The sequence below is a fragment of the Schistocerca americana genome, chromosome 9 (assembly GCF_021461395.2).
Source record: "Schistocerca americana isolate TAMUIC-IGC-003095 chromosome 9, iqSchAmer2.1, whole genome shotgun sequence".
In the NCBI taxonomy this organism is placed as follows: domain Eukaryota; kingdom Metazoa; phylum Arthropoda; class Insecta; order Orthoptera; family Acrididae; genus Schistocerca; species Schistocerca americana.
The window spans coordinates 192,798,681-192,826,522 of NC_060127.1; the positions used below are offsets into that span (position 1 = coordinate 192,798,681).

Here is a 27,842-nt window from a genome sequence, read left to right on the forward strand (position 1 = left end):
CTAAGAAAGGGACTCCCTGAGTGAAGAGAGGAATTAGAGTTCTGTGATGGGACGAGTTGTGAGGGTGGGTGTGACTCTGTGAGTGCCGGACAGGCGGCATATTCCAAGTTACCTAATCTGATCATGTATTTGTTTAAGGATATCAGGGAGTTACGTATAGATCATCCTGAACAAATAGAAGATTTATTGTGGTTGTTGGTTCGGCTCGAACAGCATGCACAAGCATTGAGAGTTTCTCATCAGCTGATCTTGGAGCTCTTGTATCCATTAGCGGGAGATGAGTTAAGGCAATTTATCTTGCAAGCAATGGAAGGAGGTTTGTCTTTAACTCAGTTAAGGCAGCGGGTCATTGATAAAAAATTAACCAGAGGACTCCGGCAACAGCTGGAGTGTAGTTATATTTGGCGTAAGCAACGGAAGGACGAGGGGTTGTGACGGTATATTGATAGAGTCAGGTTAGCGTCATTGGCGTTGTTAGTAGGGCTTTCAGAGGAAGAACTGGTTTCGACAGTTTTAAGAGGCATGCGAGCGGTGGATAAATCTGATTTCGTCTTCAGGCAGCACCCTGTCAATTGGCAGGAGTTGGATGAGGCAGTGGGTAGTATCTGAGCATTGTCTCTTGAGAACCGGCTGCCCGATGAGGGTAGGAAGCATTTATCACAAACTGATCTACAGGTTAAGAAGACACGGGGAATTTGCAGCGATGTGAATAAGCAGGAGGATCGACAATGTTTCAGATGTGGAAGCATAGGGCATTTTGTTAGGGAATGTAGTGCTCCTCGAATGCCAGGTTGTTGGTAAAAGAGGAACTCGGAGTTATCGAGCCAGGTGTGCCCGAGTGATTGCTGCCCCAATCTCCTCGTTGCCATATATTTGCTGTAGTGTGGGAGGTGAACCTCACTGTGAGATGTTGGATTCCGGAAGTTCTATTTCCTAGTTGGATTTGCATTGGTACTTGGAGTTTGCGCATATTACTCGCCTTAGATCGATTCCATCCATGGTTCAGAGATGTCATTTGGCTGATGGGCAGCTGTTACCTCTGCAAGGATGGGTTCCTGGGGGTTTGTCCATGGGAGAATTTTCTTGGCCCATATATTTTGCCTTGGTGAAAGGATTGTTGGCTAACTTTATTCTTGGGTGTGACTTTATTAATAAAACTCGTTTGGTTTTGGATTGTGCGGGGCATACCTTTTTCTTTAAGTTTAAGCCTGAACTGAAGTTTGGTTTTTGTGAATGTAAGCACCGGGTGCAATGTGCGGGTCCTAAGGCCTTGGCGGTCGAAGCAGGCAAGTCTGATCTGGGGCATCTGTCGGTGGAGTGGGCTTCTCGTCTTGATTTTCCCCAGCTTCTCTGTGGTCGACTAGGAGTATAAGATTCGCCTTAGTGACCCGATTCCTGTTAGTCAGTCTCCTTATCGTTTGTCACCACCTAAAGTCAAGGTTTTGAGGTCTAAAATATCTAAAATGCTCGAAGAGGGAGTCATTAGACCCTCGACTTCATCCTACGCGTCTCCGCTGTTCCTTGTGCCCAAGGATCAAGGGCAGGACTTCAGAGTTGTTGTTGATTATCGTCACCTGAATAACAAGGTGGTTTTGGAGTCGGTTCCTCTTCCCGACCTTGATAATTCATTCATTTGGTCTGCGGGTGCAAATTGGTTCACGTTCCTTGATCTTAATCAGGGGTATTACCAAATTCCTCTAATGGAGGACTGTAAGCATGTTACCACCTTTTGCACAGATGGGAATCTGTTTGAATTTAATAGGGTTACCTTTGGTCTTGCTACTGGGGCAGCTGTATTGATGCGATTGTTGGAAAATGTCTTAGGTGATTTGGTTTGTGTGTATAACTATTTAGATGACTTGGTCATCTATAGTAAGTCATTTGAAGAACATCTTGAGCATATCTGGCAGGTATTCATTAGGCTGCAGTGTGCCGGTTTGACAGTCAAACCCGAAAAGGTCACTTTGCTCGTCCGCAGGTCTCGTTTTTGGGACACCTGGTATCGGGCCAAAGTATACGTATTGACCAGGACCGTACAAAGGCCTTAAGAACACTATCACCCCCTAGAGATAAAAGGGGAATAGCCAAATTTATTGGCATGGCTAATTATTTTAGGCGCGCTTTGTCCCCCACTTCGCTCAATTTACGGCACCCCTTAATGAACTTCATCGGAAGGGAGTTAAGTTTGAATGGGGAACCGCACAGCAGGCAGCCTTCGGCCAGATCAAAGAAGCGATTGCCAATCCTCCGGTATTGTGCGTTGCTGATTTTAGTAAGAGGTTTATTGTGCAAACTGACACTTCTAACTCCGGGGTTTCTGCAGTTCTTCTCCAAGAAGGGGACGGGCAGAGGTAGCTGCTAGCATATGCGTCGCGCTGGTTAACAAATGCTGAACTCAAGTATTCAGTGTATGAGTGCGAGGTGTTGGCGGTCCTCTTTGCCTTAGAAAAGTATCGATTGTATTTGGAGCATCAACCCTTTGATCTTGAAACTGATAATCAGGCACTGTGTTGGGTTTTGGCTCGCCCACGTAAAACAGGGATTTACTGTTAAACATATCAGGGGAACTGACAATGTCGTGGCTGACATGCTAAGTCAGATGTTTGATAGTTCACCCAGCGTTGATCACAATCAGGAGAGTGGGGAAGAGGATTTTAGTTGTATGGTGTTGGCCTGTTCTCGGGGACATTTAGGCACCTATAAGACATTAAAGAAAGTGAAGGAATTTCTCACTTGGCCTTGTATGGAGCGAGATATAAGACAGATGGTAGCACAGTGTTGGGAACGCTGTATTGCTAAGCCTAATAATGCATTTGGGCAAGGGTTGTTCAGTTCGGAGCGTGAGGCTTATCCTATGGACAAATTGTACATCGATTATGTGGATCCGTTACCCCAGACTAACCAGGGTAATCAATATATTCTAGGTTTACTTGGCTTATAGCCAGTCAAAGTGTAAATGCTGTCGCTACCATTGCTCATTTACTCAACATCTTCGATGTATTGGGACTGCCTAAACAATTGGTTAGCGATAATGTTCCTGCTTTTCGTTTGGCTCAGTTTAGAACGTTTACCTTCAAGAACGGGATACAGCATATTACCACAACTCCATATTACCCTCAGGGATCTTTTGCGGAAAGGGTGAACCACAATTTGAAATCCGCTCTTATTATTTACCATCACGATTCTCCTAGGAAGTGGGATTCAAATCTCTGGTGGATTAGTTTCACCTTTAACATGAATCCATCAAGGCAACCCCTGCTCCTCTGATGTTTACTTTTCTTGTTAATTCTCCCCTTACTAATTTGTGGAAGATTCAAGACCTAATTCCGGCAGTTATTACTCCCCAGCTTATTAAGGAGAGCTGGGGTAGGCCCAGATGTAATATTCTCGGAGCTCGTAACAGACAAGCCATTCGTTATAACAGGGGTTGGCATCAGTTTCAGGGCAAGCTTGGTGATCAAGTTTATATTCGTAATTACTGTGGGGGGGGGGGGGAGGGGGAGGGGGGGAGTTTGGGGGGGGGGGGGGGGCAGATGCACGAGTCAACAGGCTGGGAAAATTGACTCCTCGTTTTATTGGGCCGTGTACCATTGAGAGACGATTGGGTCCAGTGAATCTCTTCGTTCGGGACAATCAAGCGGGAAAGCAGTATCGAGTTCATCTGAGAAGATGTGAACTCCAGTGACAGAGTGTGTTGTCACGTGACCATGGCATGTTAGGTACACTGGCGACGCATGCGCAGTCGGATGTGTGGATCCTTGTCATCGGAGGTTGTGTACTGCCTGTTTGAGCATAATTGCAAGTTAAGTTCGTGGAAGGTTTAATCATTAAGTAATAATTTTGTGTAACCAGCGTCTCTTCTGCCTTTTGGCCTCCGGCGACTGGGTTTCCTGTCCCTGGCACCGGTGTAAATGAAGACAGTGATCTTTCCTCCTCCTCTTGTTACTGTCCGATGGGAGGTGTAGTTTTGGCAGTTTAATTGTTTCGCTATTCTGTCACGGGTTATGAGTAAATTCATGCTTCTTGTTGGTTGATCATGTGGTCACTCATTCAGGACTGAGTGGTGTAATGTTTTCTTGCACGAGGTTACCTGTCAGCAAGTTAAGCCATCTTATAACAAGATTTTGCTGGCTAAAAGTCGGTGCAGTGACCAGCCTGAGAGTGGAAACTGTGTTTACGGGAGTATTTAAATTGGTCAGTATTCTGTCTAGCCTAAGCATCCCTGAGTGGGTGATTTGTGGCCGTGTTACACGGGTCCGTCATATCTGTTATGTTCTAATGATATTCCAGGACACTTTTGTTTAAAAAATTTTTAAATTCCTCCAAGTTTGTAAATTCCTATTATTGCCATTAATTGTGTGTTTGCTGAGACCTGTTTAATTTTTTTAATGGTGGTGTTGATAGCTTCACTACCTCACCGTACCTTATTAACAAAGTTCCGTATTTACTTTAGTAGCCTGCTTACTAATTTTCTTTAAATTTTTTAAAATTGTTGTGATGCTATAAATTACTTTGATTGGCGTTAGCAGTGTGTTGTAAGGGTAGTTTATTGCCGTACTGCTAGCTTCTGTGTTTTTTAAAAAAAATTTTAACTGTTGTATTGTTATAAATTACTTGATTGCCATTAGCGATGTGTTTTAAAAGGTTGTTTATTGCCGAACTGCTAGCTTCTGTGTTTTTCTTTAAAAAACTTTTTTTTTAAATTGTTGTATTGCTATAAATTACTTGATTGCAATTAGCGGCGTGTTTAAAAGGCTGTTTATTGCTGTACTGCTAGTTTCTGTAAGATACGAATAAAACATTTGTGAAAATCTCAACTCGACAGTAAACTACTAGAAATTTGGCCCTGTTTCCCAACTTGTGGTGTGGCTTGTAGTAACCATAACCACTGTGTGTGTCAGGTATCAAAAGCCTTCTGGAAATCTAGGAATACGGAATTGATATGAGATCCCTTGTCGACAGCACTCATTACTTCATGGGAATAAAGAGCTAGCTGTGTTGCACAAGAACAATATTTTCTGAATCCATGTTGGTTATGTATCAATAAGTCATTTTCTTCAAGGTGATTCATAATGTTCGAGTACAGTATATGCTCCAAAATCCTACTGCAAATTGAGGTCAGTGATATGGGTCTAAAATTCAATGGGTTAACTCCTATTTCCTTTCTTGAATATTGGTGTGACCTGTGCTACTTTCCAGTCTTTAGCAGACCTTTCATCAAGCGAGCGGTTGTATATGATTGCTAAGAAAGGCACTATTGTGTCTGCATTAATCTGAGAGGAACCTGATTGGTATACCATCTGGACCGGAAGACTTGCCTTTCTTAAGTGATTTGCGTTGTTTTGCAACACCTAAGATATTTACTTTTACGTCACTCATGCTAGCAGCTGTTCTGGTTTCAAATGCTGGAATATTTACTTTGTCTTCTTTCGTGAAGGAATTATGGAAAACTGTATTTAGTAACTGCACTTTAGTTGCGCCATCATCGGTAATATTTCCATCGCTATCGTACAGCGACAGTATTGACTGTTTTTGCCACTGGCGTCATACACTTGGTGATCGTTTTCTTGAGCCTGCAATGTGCAGAGTCGAGCTAACTGCCGAGCTTCCTCAGCTCTGATTAACACCTGGTCGATGTAGTCATCGTCCACATCAACAGGATGTAACGGAAAAACAGTGTCCATCGTTGTAGTCGCCTGATGTCCATGCACCAGGAAAAATGGCGTAAATCCTGTGGTGTCTTGTTTGGCGGTGTTGTAAGCAAACGTCACAAAAGGTAGCACCTCATCCCAATTGCTCTGCTCAACATTGATGAACACTGATAGCATGTTGGCAAAGGTCTTATTAAGGTGTTCAGTAAGCCCATTAATTTGTGGATGGCAGGCAGTCGTCATGTGATGAGTAATGTTGCACCAATGGTTTATCTCTGTCACAAGATTCGATTGAAAAACTTTCTCTCTGTCTGTAACTAATGACCTTGGGGCACCGTGTTTTAATCCAATATCTTCCACGATGAATTTGGCTACCTCGGATGCTTCGGCAGTTTTCACAGCTTTTGTAATGGCACAGAATGTCAGATAATCAGTGCAAACAATAATCCATCTATTGCCACTAGCAGACATTGGAAATCGGCCGAAGATTTCAATCCCAACATGATGGAAAGATGTTTCAGATGGTGTAATTGATATGAGTCAGCCAGGTGGTTTCTGAGGAACTGCCTTTCTCCTCTGGCACTCTGGACAGTGCAACACATAGTGACGGACACTCCTAAATAAACCTGTCCAGAAACATCTCTTGCGGATTCTATCGTATGTCTTAATAAATCCTAAATGTCCAGCCTCAGGTGTGTCATGGAATTTCTGTAGAACATCTAAGCGCATGTGTTTAGGAATCACTGGTAGCCACCTCTTTCCAAATGGATCAAAGTTTTTCTTGCAAAGCAATCCATTAACTACCTTAAATTGTCCTTTCACATCCTCTCACCGATATAAAGCAAGCATAATTTGAGATATCTTGGAGTCCTTCTTCCGCTCAGCAGAGAGATCCTGGAGTGCAGTGAGACAGTTACTATCTTCATTAAATTCTTTATGGTCTTGCACAGTGTTTCTTGAGAGACAGTCAGCATCTTGGTGTTTTCTTCCACCTTTGTACACTATGATAATGTCATACTCTTGAAGACGTAAAGCCCACCTGGCGAGTCATCCTGTTGGATCCTTAAGACCTGTCAACCAACAAAGTGAATGATGGTCTGTAACAATTTGATTGGCCTTCCATAGAGATACTGTCGAAATCTGCACATGGCCCAGATCACAGCAAGACATTCTCTTTCTGTAGTTGACTAGTTTCTCTTGGCTTTTGTAAGTGTCCTAGAAGCATAGGCTATAACCTTCTCTTTTCCATCTGAAATTTGCACCAGAACAAGACCGATCCCATAGCCACTGGCATCTGTGTGTAGTTCTGTAGGTGCTCTCTCATCATACAGACCAAGTACAGGGTCAGTTGTCAGAGCTTTTCACAGTACATTGAAAGAATCTTGTTGAGCACCACCCCAGATAATTTAGCATCGGCTTTTAACAACTCTTGGGGTGGCTTGGCTTTGATACAAAAGTCTTTGGTAAAACGACAGTAATAAGAACACAATCTGAGGAAGCTTCTCACATCTCTAATACTTTTAGGAATAGGAAATTCCGTTATAGATCTCACCTTTTCTGGGTCTGGCTGCACACCTTCATTTGACACAAGGTGTTTTCTGATTTCTTTTGCTCCAAAGACAGACTTTCTTGGATTAAGTTTCAGTCCACCTTGTTGGAGACACTTAAAAATGGCCCTTAGTCTTTTTATATGTTCATCAAATGTCTCTGAGAACACTATAATGTCATCTAAATAACAAAGACACATCATCCACTTCAGGTGACGTAGAAGATTATCCATCATTCGTTCAAAAGTTGCTGGTGCATTACACAAACCAAATGGCATTCCCTTAAACTCATACAGGCCCTCAGAGGTGATGAATGCAGTTTTCTCATGATCAGCCTCATCTACTTAGATTTGCCAATATCCTGAGTACATGTCCATGGTTGAGTAAAACTTCTCCCCCTTCAGACAATCTAGTGTATCGTCAATTCGTGGAAAGGGGTAAATGTCCTTTTTAGTTATCTTATTAAGCTTCCTGTAATCAACACAAAAGCGCCAACTGCCATCCTTTCTCCTGGCGAGGACCACTGGTGATGACCATGGGCTCAGCGAAGGCTGAATGATGCCATTCTTCATCATTTTCTCTACCCCATCGTGAATTATTCGACATTCCATTGCTGACACACGGTATGCTCTCTGGCTTATTGGTTGATGGTCTCCAGTGCTAATCCAGTGCCTCACCGTCGATTTGTCTAATTTGCTCTTCCCCTGTGGATTGAAGCATTCAGAGAACTCTTGAAGAATGGCAAGAAACTTCTTCTGTTGTTCCTTAGTGAGATCCGGTGATAGCCAAGCTAGAAGATCTTGTCTCATAGTGGTAATACTAATTTCGCCCACAGACTCAGCATGGGAGGTTTCTATGACACTCAGGTGTTCTGCAATTAGTGGCTCAGCGTTTGCTATGTACATGCGTCTTGGAAGGATCTGTGTTTCTCGGCAACTGTTAACTATCCACAATTCCCTGAACTCATTCTTAAACGAGATGACAGAGGCTGGAATGACCAAGTTATTCTCCAGTGGTATGCTTCTCTTACATTCCACCACAAGATCTATGGGTTGATGCATGGCATGACACATGACACTTACCTTTCTAGTGCTGACTGCAGGAATGATCACTTCATCCAGCACACATACTCTCCACACACTGGGATGTGCATCTTCCTGTCCACAGTATGTCAACTCATCTAGCATAATCTTCGAGCAACCACAATCTATAATTGCTTGAGAAACTTTGAAAAATTCTCATCTGAGAATGATGTCATGACTATACTCTTGTAAGACAATGAATTCTAAGGGCTGTGTATGGCCACTTACATCCACATGAATAGTACATCTTCCTGTAGGTTTTACATATTCCCCGTTAGCCACGTTCAGGAGAGATGTTTTGTTGTCGACAAATACGGTTTTCTGCAACTGACAACAGTACTTCTCCAAAATGACTGAATGTGATGCTCCAGAGTCCACAAGAGCTTGGGCTGGTCAGCCATCCATGAAGATATCGTCGTAGTTTTCTACCATTCTCGTAGTGATCAACAGCAGAGTATTTTTCTCTTTGGTGGCCTCTCCTCCAAGGAAGGTCGCACCCTTTAGTTTTCCAGGTTGCGGCTACTAGGTGATCGCTTTGGAGCTTCTAAACGGCGATGGAGACCTTGATCGGCGTGTTCGGGAGCGTCCTCTCCAGTGGCTAGCTTGCTGCGATGGTGACCTACGTCGTCCTGCACCCGTATCTTCTTGTTCACCTTAGTCGTCCCGGGGTTGGCATCGGCTAAGATCGGCCTGCTATCTTCTGGTGTGGGCGTCATCAAATATCCGCTGCCTTTCTCGACAATAGTGCACCACATGTCCCAGTCGTCCACAGTGGAAACATACTGGTTGGTTATCCTGGGTCCTCCAGACGTCACTCTTCCTTGGTGCCCAAACAGGTTCCTCATGTGGCATTGTAGGAACGTATCTCCACCTGGGTCTCGACTTTTTCACCATTTTAAAGGGAAATGAAGGATGAGAGATTGGGTTCAATGTATGTTCCACTTCCTCCCTTATGATCTCTTGCAGCGTCTTGGTTTTTTGCTCACCATGCAATCCAAGTGCCTTCTGAACTTCCTCTCTCAATATCTGATGAAGAACACTTCTGAAATCAGTTACTTCTTCCATCATAGACATCAATATGATGTTTGGAAGTTGTTCAAACTTCTTGCGTATAATTCTTTTTTGATGCATTGTCTTGATATATTGGCACCATTTTATGAAGTCGTCTGCTGTCAAAACCTCCTTCAGGAGTAGTGCTTGATACATGTCCTCAGTAACACCCTTCATGAGATGTGCAACCTTATCTTCCTCCTTTATTCTAGGATCCACTATTTTACATAGCTCCAACACGTCTTGAATGTAGGATGCTGTAGTTTCTCCTGGACGCTGTGCCCTGCACTTTATCTTCAGCCTTGCACTTCTATCATTATGTGTCGCCAAAATACTTGCGCAGTTCCACCTGGAATACTTCCCAGCTTGTGAACTTCTCCTCGTTGTTCTCATAACATTGCTTGGCAGTGCCCTCCATGTAGAAAAATACATTAGCCAAACACACCGTGTCATCCCATTTGTTAAATTTGGCTATACGCTCATATACCTTCAGCCTCTTGTTTGGATCTTGGCCATCGTCACCAGAGAATCCGGAAGGATATCTCATGTGGTGGCACACAGCTGCTGTCATCGTGATGTCCTCTTCTTCTTCTGTTGCCGGTAGATTGCGATCTGTTGAACATGGCTCGAACTCAGGTTTCTCGCCACATCAACGGCGGCTCTGTCGTGGCCTGATGGGAGCCACTGTGTCGGCGATAAGGTGCGCCATCACAAGTTCCAATACCAAGCGTCTCCACCAGAATAATGTCATGTAGAAGAAGGTGTAATTAGCTGAATGATGAACATTAACTTCACTTAACGAAGGTTTATTCAGCACCTGCACATACATGAGCACCGAAAGAACTGCCTCCGGCCAGAACACATACCGTATACACAGCTATAGAACATTCCAGTACAATGATTCTTGACATTTGTGGATACTTCTAGAATGTACTCGAACCGAATATAGAAACTAAAATTGTACAGTCCAGATGTGTTTTGAACTTACGACTCTCCACGCAACAGTCTAGTATCACAACCACTACACCACGGTGCTACGCAGCTTCTTCTGTGACAATATACAGCAATTTAAAGTCAAAGACACAGTCATCCTGCTGAGAGCACATCTTTAGTGCATGTAACACTATCTGTGTGAATTTTGTGAATCAATTGTTTTAAAAAGTGCTGTACGGTTCACTCCTGTTTCAACTCTCCTCTTAATGCTTGTCTTGAATGCTTGTTATCTCTCTCATCTGTCTCCAGATGAAAGTTCATGTACTGTATTCAGTAATGAATTAATTACAATATACTGAAAATTGTGTTCTGTTTTATTTAATATGCTCATCTTTAACACTTGTTATCTCTCTCGTTACTCTCTGGATGAGAATGTTATGAACCGCATTTGTTAATGAATTAATTATAATATACTGGAAATTGTATTTGGTTTTATTTAATAGAAGAATAACTAATATGCTGCTCTACTAATTATAAATATTTTGGTTGGTGACACTTTAATCACACGCCATTTGCATGCTATTGTTTCTGAATTACTATGTACATCATTCAAGCCTTCAGTCTATAAAATTAACCGAGTCCAATTACTATTACCTTAATGCAAAGCTGACTTTGCTTGTATCAACATTAACAACCACATTGTCATGTGGCACCAAACCCACTATTTTCCAGCTACAGCCATGGATTTGAGAGTTGTAAACTTATGATGAGAAAAGCACACTTATGCCAATAAAGACAATCTTATATCATATGTTGAGGTTAGCAGCACCATCTATGTGACATGTTCCACCACTCAAACACTGAATTTTGAACAGTCGCATAATTTTCTTTCCACTTTATTTTGTGGAATACATTAGAATATGATCGTTCAGACTTCACAAGGTAGATAAACAATCAAGTCCCCCATATGCACACCGCCCCTAAGGCAACCACCCGAAATGGCTCAACGTACGCACTAACTCTATCGCAGCTAAGGTTCCGGGTTTGAGACCCAACTCTTCGCACAGTTTTAACCTGTCAGGGAGTTACAAAATGGCACATAGTCTGGTGCAGAGTGAAATATCTCCCTAGTCTGTGGCTAAGCCATTTTTCTGTGACATCCATTTGTCCTGGAGTGCCAATCTCATAAGATATGTGGGAGATATTCTGTGAAGTTTCAAAGATAGGAAAGAGGTACCGGCAGGACTAAACCTGGAAGGGCAGGTCACGAGTCATACCTGGATAGTCAGTTATTAAAAGAGTTTCCCCACAAACGACCTATAGTTTTAATCTGCCAGAAAGTTTCAAAAACAGTGCTCATTCCACTTAAGAATGAAAAATTCATTCTGGACACACACATGAAAACACTAAGCACAATTGCACAGGCCTTCTTGAAAGACTGATTTGTCCTTTCAAACAGTGTACTGAGTTAGTAAACTCCAGTAAAATCCCACCTCCAAATTCTTAAAGAATCTAACCACCATGTATAAAAGTCATCTCCAGAACAGCATATTTTATAATGATATAATCTTGCAGTGACTATATCTGCTGTGTTCCAACATCAATTAGATGAAAAGCAGCAACTTTAAGAGTGTTACAAAAGTATGCTCCTCAACAGAACTTACTTCTGTATAATCAGCTACAAAATACGCCTGTTAGCAGACTTAAATCAAGGATATCACCCTACCTGATGCAAGATGTGTCTCTTATACAAGACGTGTGTCAACATTGGAGGGAGCTTTGGCAAAAGTTTCCTCTAGAAAATTTTTGCCTTATTACTGATCCTACAAAATGTGTAAGTGGATCTGGTCCTCACATGACACTGACAGCTCTGAATAAATTCAGTACAGGACCTGGTACGTGTGCCACTGTCATGCAAACTACTCAGCACCTGACTAAAGAGTGGTTATTAACAAAATTACCTGGTGGACTTATTGAACTGCATTTGGTGATGCCAATATGTGTGAGACTGGTTAAGAGACCTAGATAACCTGTCTTAAAATTTTTTAGTGTTTGTTTTTATACTGTGTATTTTATGTATAATAACCATTTACTTAAGAAAGTAAAATGACAATGTAAACCATAAACAAAAGAATAATAATAATAATAATAATAATAATACAGTGATATAATTTTGAGGAAACATTCAATGGTACATGTGGATACTGTTTGCAAAAAGTGTTACAAACAGAACTGGTAGTAAAATAATAAACAAACATCGTGCTGGATGCTGAAATAGTACTGCATGAATGGTGAAAATGTAGTAAGTAGTAAACTTTTTTTCCTTTCATCAATTTGTGGGGAGTGTAAGCAAGGAAAATTTTCATGAAAATTCAAAATAATGTGTAAAGTTTGTTGTAATTTGCTAAGTGCTCACATTTTCAAACACTGGATGAATGTAGTGTAGGTAATTTGTGCACCACGAGTTATGCTGCTTCAAGACACGTAAACCATTTAACTGTAATATGAGGAGGGGTATCCAATACATAAGTTTCCCTATTTTACTAAAAAAACGTTACACACAATTTATCACATTGAAATAATTGTATTGGTACTGCACAATGCTTATTACTTTTCTACATAGTCACCACGCTTACCAGGCATCTTTGGTAATGTGATACAAGTTTTTCCAAACCAGTGTTGTACCGGGCTGGGTCCTGTGCTTGAACCAGCTGTTCACTGTTGCCGGTGTTTAAGTACTTAGCTCCAAGAAGAACTTTGAGTTGGGGGAACACGTGAAAATCATTCGGGACAAGATCTGGTGAATACGGAGGATGTGAAAACACTTGCCACACGAATCTTCCGAGCTCCGTCTGGGTCGACGAGTAGTTTGAGGCCGAGGACTGTCGAGAAGTACAAGAACTTTGTAAGACAAAAGCCCCAGACATTTCCATTTCGTGGCAGGTTGCAGACTCCTCGAGACATTACAGTACCTCTCTGCATTCAATGTGTTGTTGTAAGGCAAGAAATGAAAGCAAAACCCTCTGGCAGCTCCAACAGATGTTCACCATAACTTTCCCTGTGAATGGGCAACATTTTACTTTATTTGGGGCACTATCACCAGGTTTCTTACACATCGTGCCCTGATGTTTTGGCTCAGGAGTCAAATGATGAATTCTTGTCTCAACCCCAATGACAAGCCACTTGAAGAGCTGATCTCGCTCTCTGATTCATTTCCTGAAACATTCTGGTCGAATCCATCCATTGCTGCTCGCAGTATTACTCACAGAAAACATCTCGCAAAGACTTTGTGACGGTGAAGATCGTCTGTGAGGATCTTTGCGACGGATGAGCAGCCAGTTGTAGCACTGGGTGGTAGACACATTGGGATGTTATCATTGGCAATATGACAATTTTCCTCTACAATATTATAAATTGCAATAATGGCATCATCACCTGTCCCTGTGCGCTATTTATTGTGCATGTCTCCACGCCCTTTCACAAACTGTACATGCCAACTTCAAACCATTTGCATGCTCATACAATCTTCCCCAGAGACACGGGTTAACTATCTATGGATATCAACAACTGACAGTTGTTTGGCTGTGAAAAAATGAATGGGAGAGTGCAAACTTACTTATCGGATGATCCTCGTACTCGACTATCGAATGACACCTTTAACATATGAGGGCTGTCTGGAAACTTCTCTGCCTCGCCCAGAGATTGCAGCACTATTGACATGATATTTCCCCCCCTACATTCGTACAAGTGTTAGTAGATGCAATGTAAAATTGCAAGTCATTCCAGACAGCAGTTGACTGTAAGCAGTCGCTTGAAGCAATTGTGCTGTGCGCGGTGCTGAAAACCGAAAAAAAAAAGAAAGGAAAAAAAAGTGTATTGTGCAGTGATTAAATTATCTGTAAAAGAATGTTTAACAACAACTTAAATTCATTTGTGGTACATAGACCTAAATGATGGCTCTTCACCTTCAATTTCCAGTGCGAATAAATGAGTAGCCGAGTTTAAACAGGGCTGTGAAAGCATCCGAGATGATCCGTGCGGAGGACATCCAAAAAGTGCAAGCACACTGGTCATCATTGACAGAGTGCATGATATGATTTTGGAAGATCAGCATGTAAGGGTGCATGAAATTGCTCATGCTCTAAAGATATCACAGGAATGTGTTGGTCACATCTTGCACCAGGAACTGAACATGAGAAAGTTAAGTGCAAGATGGATGCTGCATGTGCTCATTACAGATCACAAATGCATTCACATGACACTTTCCAAAAAGTGGACAGTGCATTTTAAGAAAAACAGAACTGATTTTCTGCATCGATATGCGAGAGTGGACAAAACATGGATTACCACTACACACCTGAATCCCAACAGCAGACTATGCAGCACATAGAAGCCATTTCTTCAGATCTATAGAAAATAAGGATGGCGTTGTAGACGGGAAAGATGATGGCCTCGGTGTTTTGGGATGTGAAAGAAATTTTGTTCATTGAGTCTCTCAAAAAACGCTGGAGAATACTTCCATCAGCTTCTAATGAAATGGATGCAAACATTCATGAAAGCAGGCATGGCTTAAATAAGAAAAAATCAGCTTTCATCAGGGCAGCGAACAAAAGTGTCTTGGAAATGAGGAAATTGAGGGATGTGCACTATGAAGTGCTGGAACAAGCACCCTATTTCCCCATATTTGGCTCCCTTGGACTTTCATCTATTCTCAAATCTGAAGAAATTCCACACTGTAAGGTACTTTTCATCCAATCTAAAAGGCATTGCGGTTGTAGATGGTTACTTTGCAGCACATCCAGAGGAACACTATGGAGAGGAGATACTGGCACTGGAACAACACTGGATGAAATTTATTGATATTAGAGGAAATTACATTAAAGAAAAAAAACTTCTTTGAAAAATTACATTCTTGTTTTCACTATCAGGGTAAGAACTTTTCTGACCACCCTCAAGATGATTATAGCTCTTAATGAGTAGATTATTTTTAAATTTGTTTAATAACTGCATGAAATATTGAAAATCAAATTTTTGTTGCCCCTGGAAGCCCTTAGTTCCACTTGAACTGTAGTTGTCCCTGAATGTGGTCAACTATAAGACAGTCCCCTAAAGAAAGATAGAGAAACTGATAGTATCAGATTACAAGATTAATTTACAATGATACAAAATTTATTAATGACACATTTCTCTTGTTTTGAGAGTATGTGGTACCAACTTCATGCAGTTTTAATCATTTCATTTACAGCTATCTACCAGTGCCCCTCAGAAATATAACATTTGTGTGTCATATTTTTAGAGGCAGTAATTTTTCAATTTCCACTGGTGTATAAATGTTTTCTGTGTACAAACAAAATGTATTACATTAATAATGGCATTACCCAAGTATGTGACAATATTTGTTACGACCAGGAAAAATAAATTAGGGCACCACCGGGAGAAAGAAATACCAGGGAGATGGCACTGGCCACAGTGTCACACGGTTACTGATATGAAATGTGTCCTCTTTGTCATTGTAATAGTTACGTTTTTTACAATAAACAGAAATTCCATGGAAAGGTGTAAAATAGTACAACAAATAACTGTGGCTGGCTAATCACTGGACTATAAAATGTTTGTGCCAACCATTCTGCAACACACTAAAATCTCCGGCTGGAGGCTTGCTTAATGTTAAAATGTGGCATTCTTTGATTTGCACATCACAGGTATCACAGACTGTGGAGCCTCAAGCCAATGAAAAAAGCCATAGATTAATGGACAGTATACTATTCTGAGGTCCGTCAGCATAATTCCATTCTGTGGGAAAGACTGGTAGGAGCCGTGCCGCGGTCAACAAGCTGGGTTCACCACCTGCAGCATTTACTTAGCCTACAGCAACATAAAATGTTCTATTTAGAGTTATTTAGACTTCAATTGTTAAAGGAAACCCAAAAATGTTCGAAGTTACAGAATATATAACAACCCGAGAATCTTAGTACATGTTACTGTTTACAATTTGCTTTATACAACTAACCTTTATTTCAGTGGTCTTCTCTAGATTTTCAGCTGTCAGTTTAGCAGATAATATTTGCTGGTGTTCATAATCGAGCGTTGTCTTTTGCAGCTGCGAATTCAGAGATTCGACTTGCTTTGTTAGATTCTCTACTTTAATCTGAAACAAAAAATATTCAGTTATACAATTTCACCATAATGAATAAAATTATTTTATGTGTGAGAGAAACAAAAATATGTAACAATTAGTGAAGAGGAAGACGATGTAAATGAGATGGGAGGTGTGATACTATGGCAAGAATTTGACAGAATCTGGCATGTCTACAATATATTCTGGAAAATTGTCTTTAACCAAGCTGGGTTCACAACAAATAATAAACTGATCCACAGTTTAAAGTGCTACACAATATCATTTGTATAGTCTGATAGAGCACTGAAAGACATTAGTCTAAACCAGGCATCTAGAATGGATGGTATTCCTTCAGAATTATTAAAATCTTTAGAAAAGCTAGCCATGACAAAAATACTCTGCCATGAAAGTGCCAAAATACCCTAATACTTAAAGATGAAGGTAATAATCCCAAATTCTAAAAACAGTAGATGGTGATAGATTTAAATATTACCCAGCTATAAGTAATGATTGCAAAATACTGACAGGAATTATTTACAGAGGAATGGAAAGACTGCTAGAAACTGACCTCAGAAAAAATCATTTTGGATTCTGGATTCTGTGAGACAATACTGACACTATAACTTAACTGGAGAAGATATGACTGAAGAAAGACAAACTTCCATTTATAGCATATTTAGATTTAGAGAAATCATTAACTGTGTAGGCTTCCATGTCCAGAATCAGTTAACATAAATGTTTACTGAGTATGGCACTGTGTCATAACATCACAAACTGTACTGTAGAAACTAATGTTTCACCCATGGTACAGGGGCTTTCTTCTGGATCTACTGGGATAAATCTTTTAACATTCTAAACTGGAATAATCTCTTTGAAATTCTAAAGGTAACACAGATAGATTATAGGGAGCAAACGGTTGTCCACAACTTTTATAAAGACTAGACTGCAGTTATAAAGGTCAAAGGGCATGACAGGAAAGCAGTAGCTGAAAAGGGAGTGAGACAGAGATGTAGCCTATCCTAAGTGTTATTCAATCTTTATATTGAACAAACATTAATGGAAAACTGTGAGTATGCAAAAGAGAATTAAAGTTCTGAGATAAGAAATAAAAACTTTGAAGTTTACCGATGACATTGTAATTATGTTAGAGACGGTAAAGAACTTGGAAGATCACTTGAACAAAATGAAAAGCATCTTGAAATGAGGTTATAATGTGAATATAAAAAACAAACATGCAAGGATACTTGAGTAGATTCAAGTTAAATCAAATGCTATTGAGGTGATTTGCTCAGGAAATGAAACACTAAAAGTTGCAGATAAGTTTTGCTATCTGAGTAGTAAAACAACTTGACAGCAGAAGTAGAGAGGATGTAAAATCCAGACCAGTATTTAAAAAAAAGCTTTCCTGAAAATGAAATATACTTTATCATCATCATCTTCTTCTTCTTCTTGTTTCAAATGGGTCTACTTTGGACCACACTTGTTCAATTGTTGGGCTTTGATCTTTGCCCAGTACTGTCACATCCCCTGTCAGTGTAACTCCCTTTCTTCTGACCAGGGGATACCTTTTCTTTGGGGCCTTTCCTGAAATCCTCAGACTTCCTTCAGGATGTGTCTCACAGAATGTCTGTTCTGGATATTAGTTATTCCCAGTACTTTAATGTCCTTCCAAGTTTCTGTCAGTCAAGTGGTGCGAACCTTCTTGTTTTGCCAGAAGGTGAACGGTTGGTCAATCTATTTGGAGGCAATCTTGCAACATGGCTACAGAAAGCTACCCTTCTTTTTCTCGCACAGTCAGAGAGCCTCTCGATATGTTCATAGAGCTCCAAGTTATGCCACCTCCTGAATTCCCCAGCTTCTTCTGCCAGGCCTAGGATCTTCCTGAGGATTCTCCTCTCTCTGACTTCCAATTTCTCCATCAGACCTCTCCGGTTCATAGAAAGACATTCCACAGCATACAGGGCTTCTCGTCATATGACTGATGTGTAGTGCTTAAGTTTCAGGTTGCGTGACAGGCATTTCTTGTTGTACGTGTTTATAGCTAGTCAATAGGCTAGTTCCAACTCGTTGACTCCCATGAATAATGATGTTTTTTCTGGTAAGTTGGGTTCAATTAAATACTTAAATTTCTCAGTCCTTTTGATCTTTCCCTGGTCTAGTAACATCTCTTTCTTAGCTTCTTTGATGTCGGTGAAGAACTCTGTTTTCTCCAGCGACACTTGAAGACCCACTTTGGCTGCCTGTTTTCTGAGGCAGTTTATCTGCATTGTTGCCATTTCAAGAGAATCGGCAATCAGTGCCATGTTGTCTGCAAAAGCCAGGCAATCTACAATCAGACCTTCATTCTTACGGTCCAGGTAGACACCATTCTGGACACCCAAATTGGTCAGTTCTTTGCGCCATCCTCTCACAACCTTTTCGAGGACACAGTTGAAGAGAAGAGGTGAAAGTCCATCCCCTTGTCTCACTCCAGTTTTTATCTCGAAGCTTTTTGAGACCTCACCTCTAAATTTGCCTTCGAATGTGTGTTTGTCAAGGTTGCTAGAATTAGTCTGTGGGTTTTGTTGTCTAGTCCTAATTCCTGGAGTATTTTGTTATGCATTTCTCTATCAACAGAGTCGTAGGCCTTCTTGAAATCAACAAAGACGACACGAAATTTGCGGTTTCGCATCTTGGAGTATGCCAGTACCGTTTTAAGGTTGAAGATCTGTTCAGCACACTTTATCATCTAATATACACTGCCAGTTTGAAAAGTGAAACACCAAGACTGGGAGGTGTGAAATTTATTCCACTGTTTAGGGATATGACACTACACAAATGATTAAGATTACAGACCTGTATAGGCACTGCAACTGTGGAAATTCAGTACAGAGTAGCACGGCCATGTGCTGCAATCAGAGCTGCTAAATGGAATCAAAGAGTGCCTGAATATGTTGCTGGGGAATACTCTGCCACACATTTTGTAGGTACTACCATAAACAACAACTGTAGATTACAGGAGGACCTGAATGAAAAAGTTGCTGACCCACTATATCCTGGACACGTTCGACAGGTGACACATCAGGTGAATGGGCGGGCAAGGTAAGCAATAGTGTCCCTCGTTCTCCGAAGAAGGCTCGCACATTGCTCGCGACTTGTGACCGGGTGTTGAACTGCTGAAATATGGCATGTAGAACAGCCTGCAGGTGAGACAGTATTTCAGGCTTTAAAACTTCCCAGATATAGCAGTAGCTGTTCTGATTGCCCTCCAAATGTAGAAGTGATATCGCACGTTACAGGCAGTCGCACACCAAATCGTCACACTCAAGAGTTCGTCAGCTACGTCACTCGACAATGCAGTCTGCTCGATTGCATTCACCACGGCATCATAAAACAGGTATGCTGCCATCACTGTATGACAATTTGAAATGAGACTCACCTGAAAGAAAGGGTTTTTTCCACTCAGCACACGAGTGTCCAGAGTTCGTGTGCCCATTGCAGTCTGCTGTGTCGGTGGGTCCTAGTCAATAGAAGCCTTTGCAATGGCACACGTCCCTCCAGCCCAGTTTGCAGAGGACGGTGCCGAACTGTTGATGCAAAAATGTCCACACCCATCGCAGTGCTCCAACATCGTACCAACACTGTGGACAAAACTGTTCTATCCATTACAGCCCAGCAGAAAAGGTGGCAGTCATCTCACATTGTTGTCACACAGTGTCATGCAGTACGCTGTCCACACTGTGTATGGCCCTCTTCTCTCTACAGGTTCCACATATGCCTCATTGCTGAAACAGTGTTCCCTGTGTGAGCTGCAATATCACAGAACGACAAAACCGCCTCTCGGAGACCAATCATTCTGCTCCGTTCGAATGCACTCATGTGCTGACATTCCACCCTGTGATGTCAGTGAGGCATACTGACACTGGATTACATGTTTCCACTTCGAACAATGGCTCTACACTGACTGAGCATTGCATCTGGTCTCGCCAAAGAGGGTGCTGTTGGGCTTATGTGCACACTAGCTCTTTGTCATTTAAATAACTAATTACGGTTCCATTGTTCCACACATCATCTTATGTGGTGTGTTGCAGACCATCACTTCTGAGTGTTTCACTTTTTACAAACAGTAGTGTAAATCTAAATGTTTGGAATATTTCCTGAAAGTATTTGTCTGGAATGTAGCCTTGCACAAAAGTGAAACAGATGATAACCAGTACAGGGAAGAAGACAGTATGGCTGATAAAACTGTAGAGGAAGACAAAGCCTTGACTACAAATCAATGTAGGTTTTGGATTTACATAGAGGCTTGCACAGGACAGTCTAGCATGGAAAGCTGTGTCAAATTTGTCTTCAGACTGAAAACCACAACAACAATAATTTAAAATTTTGATTTGGGAGTAAAGGAAAGCACTATGTTACATAAACCCTGTCATGGACGAAAACATGGGTGTGGAACTATCAACAGACAGTAACACCAACTGCATGCAGGTTCTATGAAGCGCTAATCTACTAACCCCAATTATTGCACAAATATGTTCATATGTAAAATGATCAATATGCAGAGCATACAATAGCTTTTTCCATCATAGCTTAGTGAAGGATCTTGCCAAGAACCCAGAAATTTCTGTTTCTACATAAAACTACTAAATTCATCAAAGACTACTGTCCACTCACTCATTGACCACTCTGGTGTAGCAACAGAAGACAGCAATACAAGAGCTCAGTTCTTAATTTTCGAGTTTAAAACGTCATTCACACAGAAGGATTGTCCAGATATATCATTTTTGACTGTTGCACAGACTCGGATGTGGAGAACATTGGAATACACAATCCTGGCACTGAGAAGCGACTGCACGAGTTGAAAACAAACGAGTCCTCAAGTCTGGATGGAATTTGGATTTGTAACGAGTACTCTGTACTAAAGGACCATTATCGAGCTTACATCTATTGCAAATCGCTTACTCGGTGCAAACCCTGAGTGACTGGAAAAAAGTGCAGTTGACTCCTGTGCATAAGAAGGGTAAGTGAACAGACCCTCAAAATTACAGACCCATATCATTAACATCAGTTTGCTGCAGAATCATTAAACATATTCTCATTTTGAATGGAATAAAGTTCCTCGAGATAAAAAAAACATCAGACCATGGATCAGCACTTGTGAAAACTCAGCTTGCCCTTTTCTCATATGCTGTCCTCTGATAGGTGAAGGGGAACAGGCACATTCTGTACTCCTAGGTGTCCAAAATATGTTTGACACTGTGCTCTACTGTGGATTGTTAACAAAGTACGAGCCCACGCTACAGTTTCCCAGATACATAAAAGACTATTTAAATTATAGGACCCAGTACACTGTCCTCAACAGTGAGTGTCTGTCAGAGCCGAGGGTATCGTCAGAAGTGCCATAAAGAACTGTGACAAGATTCCAAATGATTTGATGGATTGGGTGAGCAACAATCTGTGGCTATTTGCTGATGATGCTGTAGTATACGGAAAAGTATCATTGCTGAGTGACCGTAGAGAGATACAGCATGACTTTGACAGAATTTCTATTTGGTGTGATGAATGGCACCAAGCTCTAAACATAGAAAAATGTAACTTAATGCAATCCTCTACTGTTCAAATACAATATTAGGGGTGTGCAGGTTCACAAAGACATGTTGACTAAATACCTACAATATGTGATAAAAAGTATCCAGACACCCCCAAAAACATACATTTTTATGTTAGGTGCAGTGTGCTACCACCTACTGACAGATACTCCTTATCAGCGACCTGTCTGTGTATGTGTGGATGGATATGTGTGTGTGTGCGAGTGTATACCTGTCCTTTTTTCTCCCTAAGGTAAGTCTTTCCGCTCCCGGGATTGGGATGACTCCTTACCCTCTCCCTTAAACCCACATCCTTTCGTCTTTCCCTCTCCTTCCCTCTTTCCTGATGAAGCAACCATTGGTTGCAAAAGCTAGAATTTTGTGTGTATGTTTGTGTGTCTATCGACCTGCCAGCACTTTCATTTGGTAAGTCACATCATCTTTATTTTTCCCACGTGGAATGTTTCCCTAAGATGATGTGACTTACCAAATGAAAGCGCTGGCACGTCGACAGACACACAAACAAACACAAACATACACACAAAATTCCAGCCCTCACAACCAACTTCCGCCCCGCCAGGAAAGAGGGAAGGAGAGCGAAAGACAAAAGGACCCGGGTTCCAAGGGAGAGGGCAAGGAGTCACTCCAATCCCGGGAGTGGAAAGACCCACCCTAGGGGCATGAAAGGGAAGCAGTGATTGGGAGGGGAGTGAGACAGGGTTGTAGCCTATCCCCAATGTTATTCAATCTGTGTATTGAGCAAGCAGTAAAGGAAACAAAAGAAAAATTCGGAGTAGGAATTAAAATCCATGGAGAAGAAATACAAACTTTGAGGTTTTCCAATGACATTGTGATTCTGTCAGAGACAGTAATGGACCTGGAAGAGCAGCTGAATGGAATGGACAGTGTCTTGAAAGGAGGATATAAGATGAACATCAACAAAAGCAAAATGAGGATAATTTAATGTAGTCGAATTAAATTGGGTGATGCTGCGGGAATTAGATAAGGAAATGAGACGCTTAAAGTAGTAAATGATAACTGATGATGGTCAAAGTAGAGAGGATATAAAATGTAGACTGGCAATGGCAAGGAAAGCATTTGTGAAGAAGAAGAATTTGTTAACACCGAGTATAGATTTAAGTGGCAGGAAGTCGTTTCTGAAAGTATTTGTATGGAGTGAAGCCATGTATGGAAGTGAAACATGGACGATAAATAGTTTGGACAAGAAGAGAATAGAAGCTTTTGAAATGTGGTGCTGCAAAAGAATGCTGAAGATTAGATGGGTGGATCACATAACTAATGAGGAGGTACTGAATAGAATTGGGGGGAAGGGAAATTTGTGGCACAACTTGACTAGAAGAAGGGGTCGGTGGGTAGGACACATTCAGAAACATCAAGGGATCACCAATTTATTATTTCAGGGCAGCGTGGAACGTATAAATTGTAGAGGGAGACCAACAGATGAATACACTAAGCAGATTCAGAAGAATGAAGGTTGCAGTAGGTACTGGTAGATGAAGAAGCTTGCACAGGATAGAGTAGCATGAAGAGCTTCTGCATCAAACCAGTCTCTGGACGAAGACCACAACAACAACATATTGCAAAAACCAGATTTTTTTTGTATTTCACTGTCTTTGACTTTTATATCAGTGATTTGTTGATAATGTGCATGTTTGGGGCAGGGAATATCCACACAAGCTTCTGGAACACATTCACGATTCACCTAAAGCTAAAATCTTTTACGCCATGTCCTCTTCAAAAGTTAATGGACCATTTTTCTTTGTGGAGAAAACTGGACATAACAAAGCAACGGCTTATTCCACAAAGACAGTGGAGACTTCATTTTGTAACAAGATGCTACTCCACCACACTTTCTTTCAGATATTCATGATTACTTCAATGGTGAAGTGTCTCAGCACTGTATTGGACACGCATCCCATAGTGATTCTTCTCTTCTCCACTGTCCCCCATGGTGATGTGACATTAACTCCATGTGATTTCATCTTATGGGGTTATATCAAAGATCATGTGTTTCTGCTTCCACTGCCTGTTAATTTGGAAAAGTTGCAAGGAAGGATAATTAATGCATTCACTGATATCGACTCTGATGTGTATGTTAAGAGTTCAACTGTCGTACTGACATTTTCACCTCACTAATGGTGCTCATATTCAGCACCTGTAATGTGAATTAAAAACTTGGAGAGATACTCTGTCCACTGATGTGTGTCTAATTTCTGCATGTCTTGCAGTTTTCATGTAGTTATCTTCTCAAACCCCATAGGTAATTAGGAACAACCCTGTATTTTCAATTTCATGAGGCTAACATTCTGATTCCCCGTTCTCCTTGAATCTCAGACCACAAATGCTTGAAAATAAGCAGATGGTACAAAACCTTTCTTGAGCAGTTCATATTCCAAATTTGAGAAAATCCAAGAAATTGTGGAAAAATAGAAGAAACTTATTGAAATTGTGGTGTCACCGCCAGACACCACACTTGCTAGGTGGTAGCCTTTAAATCGGCTGCGGTCCATTAGTATACGTCGGACCCCCGTGTCGCCACTATCAGTGATTGCAGACCGAGCGCCGCCACACGGCAGGTCTAGTCTAGAGAGACTTCCTAGCACTCGACCCAGTTGTACAACTGACTTTCCTAGCGATGGTTCACTGACAAAATACGCTCTCATTTGCCGAGACGATACATCTACATCTACATCTACATCGATTCTCCGCAAGCCACCCAACGGTGTGTGGCGGAGGGCACTTTACGTGCCACTGTCATTACCTCCCTTTCCTGTTCCAGTCGCGTATGGTTCGCGGGAAGAACAACTGTCTGAAAGCCTCCGTGCGCGCTCTAATCTCTCTAATTTTACATTCGTGATCTCCTCGGGAAGTATAAGTAGGGGGAAGCAATATATTCGATACCTCATCCAGAAACGCACCCTCTCGAAACCTGGCGAGCAAGCTACACCGCGATGCAGAGCGCCTCTCTTGCAGAGTCTGCCACTTGAGTTTATTAAACATCTCCGTAACGCTATCACGGTTACCAAATAACCCAGTGACGAAACGCGCCGCTCTTCTTTGGATCTTCTCTATCTCCTCTGTCAACCCGACCTGGTACGGATCCCACACTGATGAGCAATACTCAAGTATAGGTCGAACGAGTGTTTTGTAAGCCACCTCCTTTGTTGATGGACTACATTTTCTAAGCACTCTCCCAATGAATCTCAACCTGGTACCCGCCTTACCAACAATTAATTTTATATGATCATTCCACTTCAAATCGTTCCGTACGCATACTCCCAGATATTTTACAGAAGTAACTGCTACCAGTGTTTGTTCCGCTATCATATAATCATACAATAAAACTAAATTAGTTAGAATAGTCTTCAGCTACGTCATTTGCTATGACCTAGCAAGACGTCATTATCAGTTGCTATTGATCTTGTGATTCATGTACCGTCAGACCGACACTCATCATTAATGGATTAAAGTTAAGTATTCCACCAGCTATGTCCGTTTTTTCTAAAGTCTAATTTCCTTGTCCTGTTCCAGACCTCACGCCAGCCTGCGTGAGCTAAAACACGTGCCTTTCGGCTTCCTCTATGAACACTGTGTTGGCTCTCCTGCCAACACACAACAGAAATAACCAGAGATAAACAAATGATGAACAAAGTGATAAAACAGCAACAATCAAGATAAAGAAGTATTTGTGGGTCCATAAAAAGGAAGCTGGAGTGGGGACAAGACATTTTAGTCTAATCCATGAAATGAAGAAAAAGGCAAACACTACATAAGATGGATTAATCACAGCATTTCAGTACCTTCTCTTCACATAAGGTTATCTGAAGTTTCTCCTCGCGATTCTGTGTTTGTTTCAGGTTTAAAGACAAGGCTGAATTCTCCTTCTCCTTGGATTCCACTTCTGCTTTCATATCTTTCAGATCTTGTTCCATGCGGTCTCGGATTCTCTGTTGCTTGCTCGCTTCTGACACATGGCCCTGTACATGAAGAAAAGAAAAAGGTTTTGAAAAAATAATTTTGATCAATTTACAGAAAATTATTTAAAACTCAATCATTGTTGCACAATGTTTCTATGCTAGTGTCTTCCATACACAAGTTTTGCAACCAGATATTGGCAAGAAACAATATTTGAAGGGTACTGGGAAATATAATGGTAACCCACATTAGATGAGTGGAGATATTCAACTGGAAAAGTTTAAAAAAATATTTCATACATAAGATATTAATATTTTATTATTTGTGCTACAAACTTTGAGTTAATAATGTTCAGAATGCTATCTTTTCCTAGCTGTGGCGAACATATTACGTGGCATACCATTGTTTTCCTGCAACAAACACAGGACAGCTGAAAATCCTCACATTTCATCTGCAGATGCATCTATATACTCATCCTCATTTGTAAATATCTTCTTGGTTTTTATTGCTTTGTAGAATTTGTGATAAATAGACGGTATCCAGTTCAGTACAGATATGAGGTCTTGTTTCTTCTTTGAGTCAATTGGAACTGACCCAGAATACTTCTTTTGAAGACTTGTTCCTTCTAACGGTAAGGCAACCTCATTTGGGTTAACTGACCTTCTGTCAGTCTTCCCCATGAAATGTACTTGATACGAACAATATTCCTGGCACATCTGCACCGAGAAGGAGCTCTACAGCATCTCGCAATAATACCTTATGCCCTTCTATTGAGGTATTCTTTTGATTAAATGTAGGTCTCATGTCAGTGATGCATACAAAATCTTCTGACAACATAACATGGACACAAAATGGTCGTGTTTGGCCACACTTAAGTTGTCCACACAGTCTTGAGGGGCACACACAAACTGCACATGTCGGCATACATACTGCTCCACAACAGCAAAATCTCTATCACTTGGCAACATGAAATGTCCAGAAAGTGAGAAGTGGTGCTCGATGTTGGAAAATCTTCCTTTTGCTATAAGCAGCATCCAAACAAACACAATGTTCCAGTTTTTGTTTTGCCCAGAGCAGTTGTCTTAAATTGCAATCAAAATTATTCCCTCACATATTGTGATCAAAATACTACAGCAAGCAGCTGCCTATTTGCTCTCAACCCCTTGATGCTACCATTTCATCCAAAAGAAAGAATGACCTGGTGACGAATTACAGGGATAAATGCTGAATCTTACAGAACATTGGACCTGTAGAGAGTTTAGAAGTGGGCAATGCCTGTTGTAGATCAGAAGTTATTAAATTGTTGTCTTTATCAAAAACTGCCTTCTCTGTTTGCAGTTTTATATTATCTTGACCTGCCTGGGCTTTTCTGAGATGTAACTCCTTCTGTATATTTATTTCTCTTCATCTTTCCAGGTCGTTTTTTCCTTCTATCAGTTGAATTTCATTTGGATCACCTGTTGGGGAAGTATCTGATATTGGCGGTTTGAATGAAATATTGTAATCTTGAATAAAAATGCGATGATACTTATCAAAATATACAGTTTTCACTTTGATATCAGAGTAGTACTCATCTTTATAATGGTTGTAGCAACTTTGTATGGAATATTCCATCGACATATAGAATTTTTCACCATTATCTTTTATACTGTAGTACTTTTGTATTTTGGAATACCTTCTATATGTTTTTTGACTAATTGCGCATCTTCCTCTGAATAGGCATGTGGTCTATTCTTGTGTTTGCCTCTTCTATCTTCTGGTGGAGTAGTAGCCACTGTTCACATTTTGGATTGCATGTTTTCTACTCTACCTCTGTTGTGCTGCAAACCATGTATGCTTAAAAATGCAACTTTACAGACATCAGTGCTTCTGTCATCTTTTACAACATTGTATCGTACAGTGTTGTTACGCCTGCTAATTTCATTGCCTGTATATCTTCTTTTTATGGATTCCAGCTG

The 27,842-nt window shown here is 41.0% G+C and overlaps 1 protein-coding gene across 1 annotated transcript in view; it reads right to left on the reverse strand.

The window, feature by feature from the left end:
* Positions 1-27,842, reverse strand: part of LOC124550809 (cilia- and flagella-associated protein 58-like) — a 281,635-nt gene that overhangs the window by 214,870 nt on the left and 38,923 nt on the right. The window contains exons 6-8 of the mRNA XM_047125536.1: positions 26,285-26,294; positions 25,770-25,946; positions 16,274-16,411 (exon numbers count right to left, since the gene is read on the reverse strand). Of these exons, the coding sequence (XP_046981492.1) occupies positions 16,274-16,411; positions 25,770-25,946; positions 26,285-26,294 (325 nt within the window). The remainder of the gene's footprint in view (positions 1-16,273; positions 16,412-25,769; positions 25,947-26,284; positions 26,295-27,842) is intronic.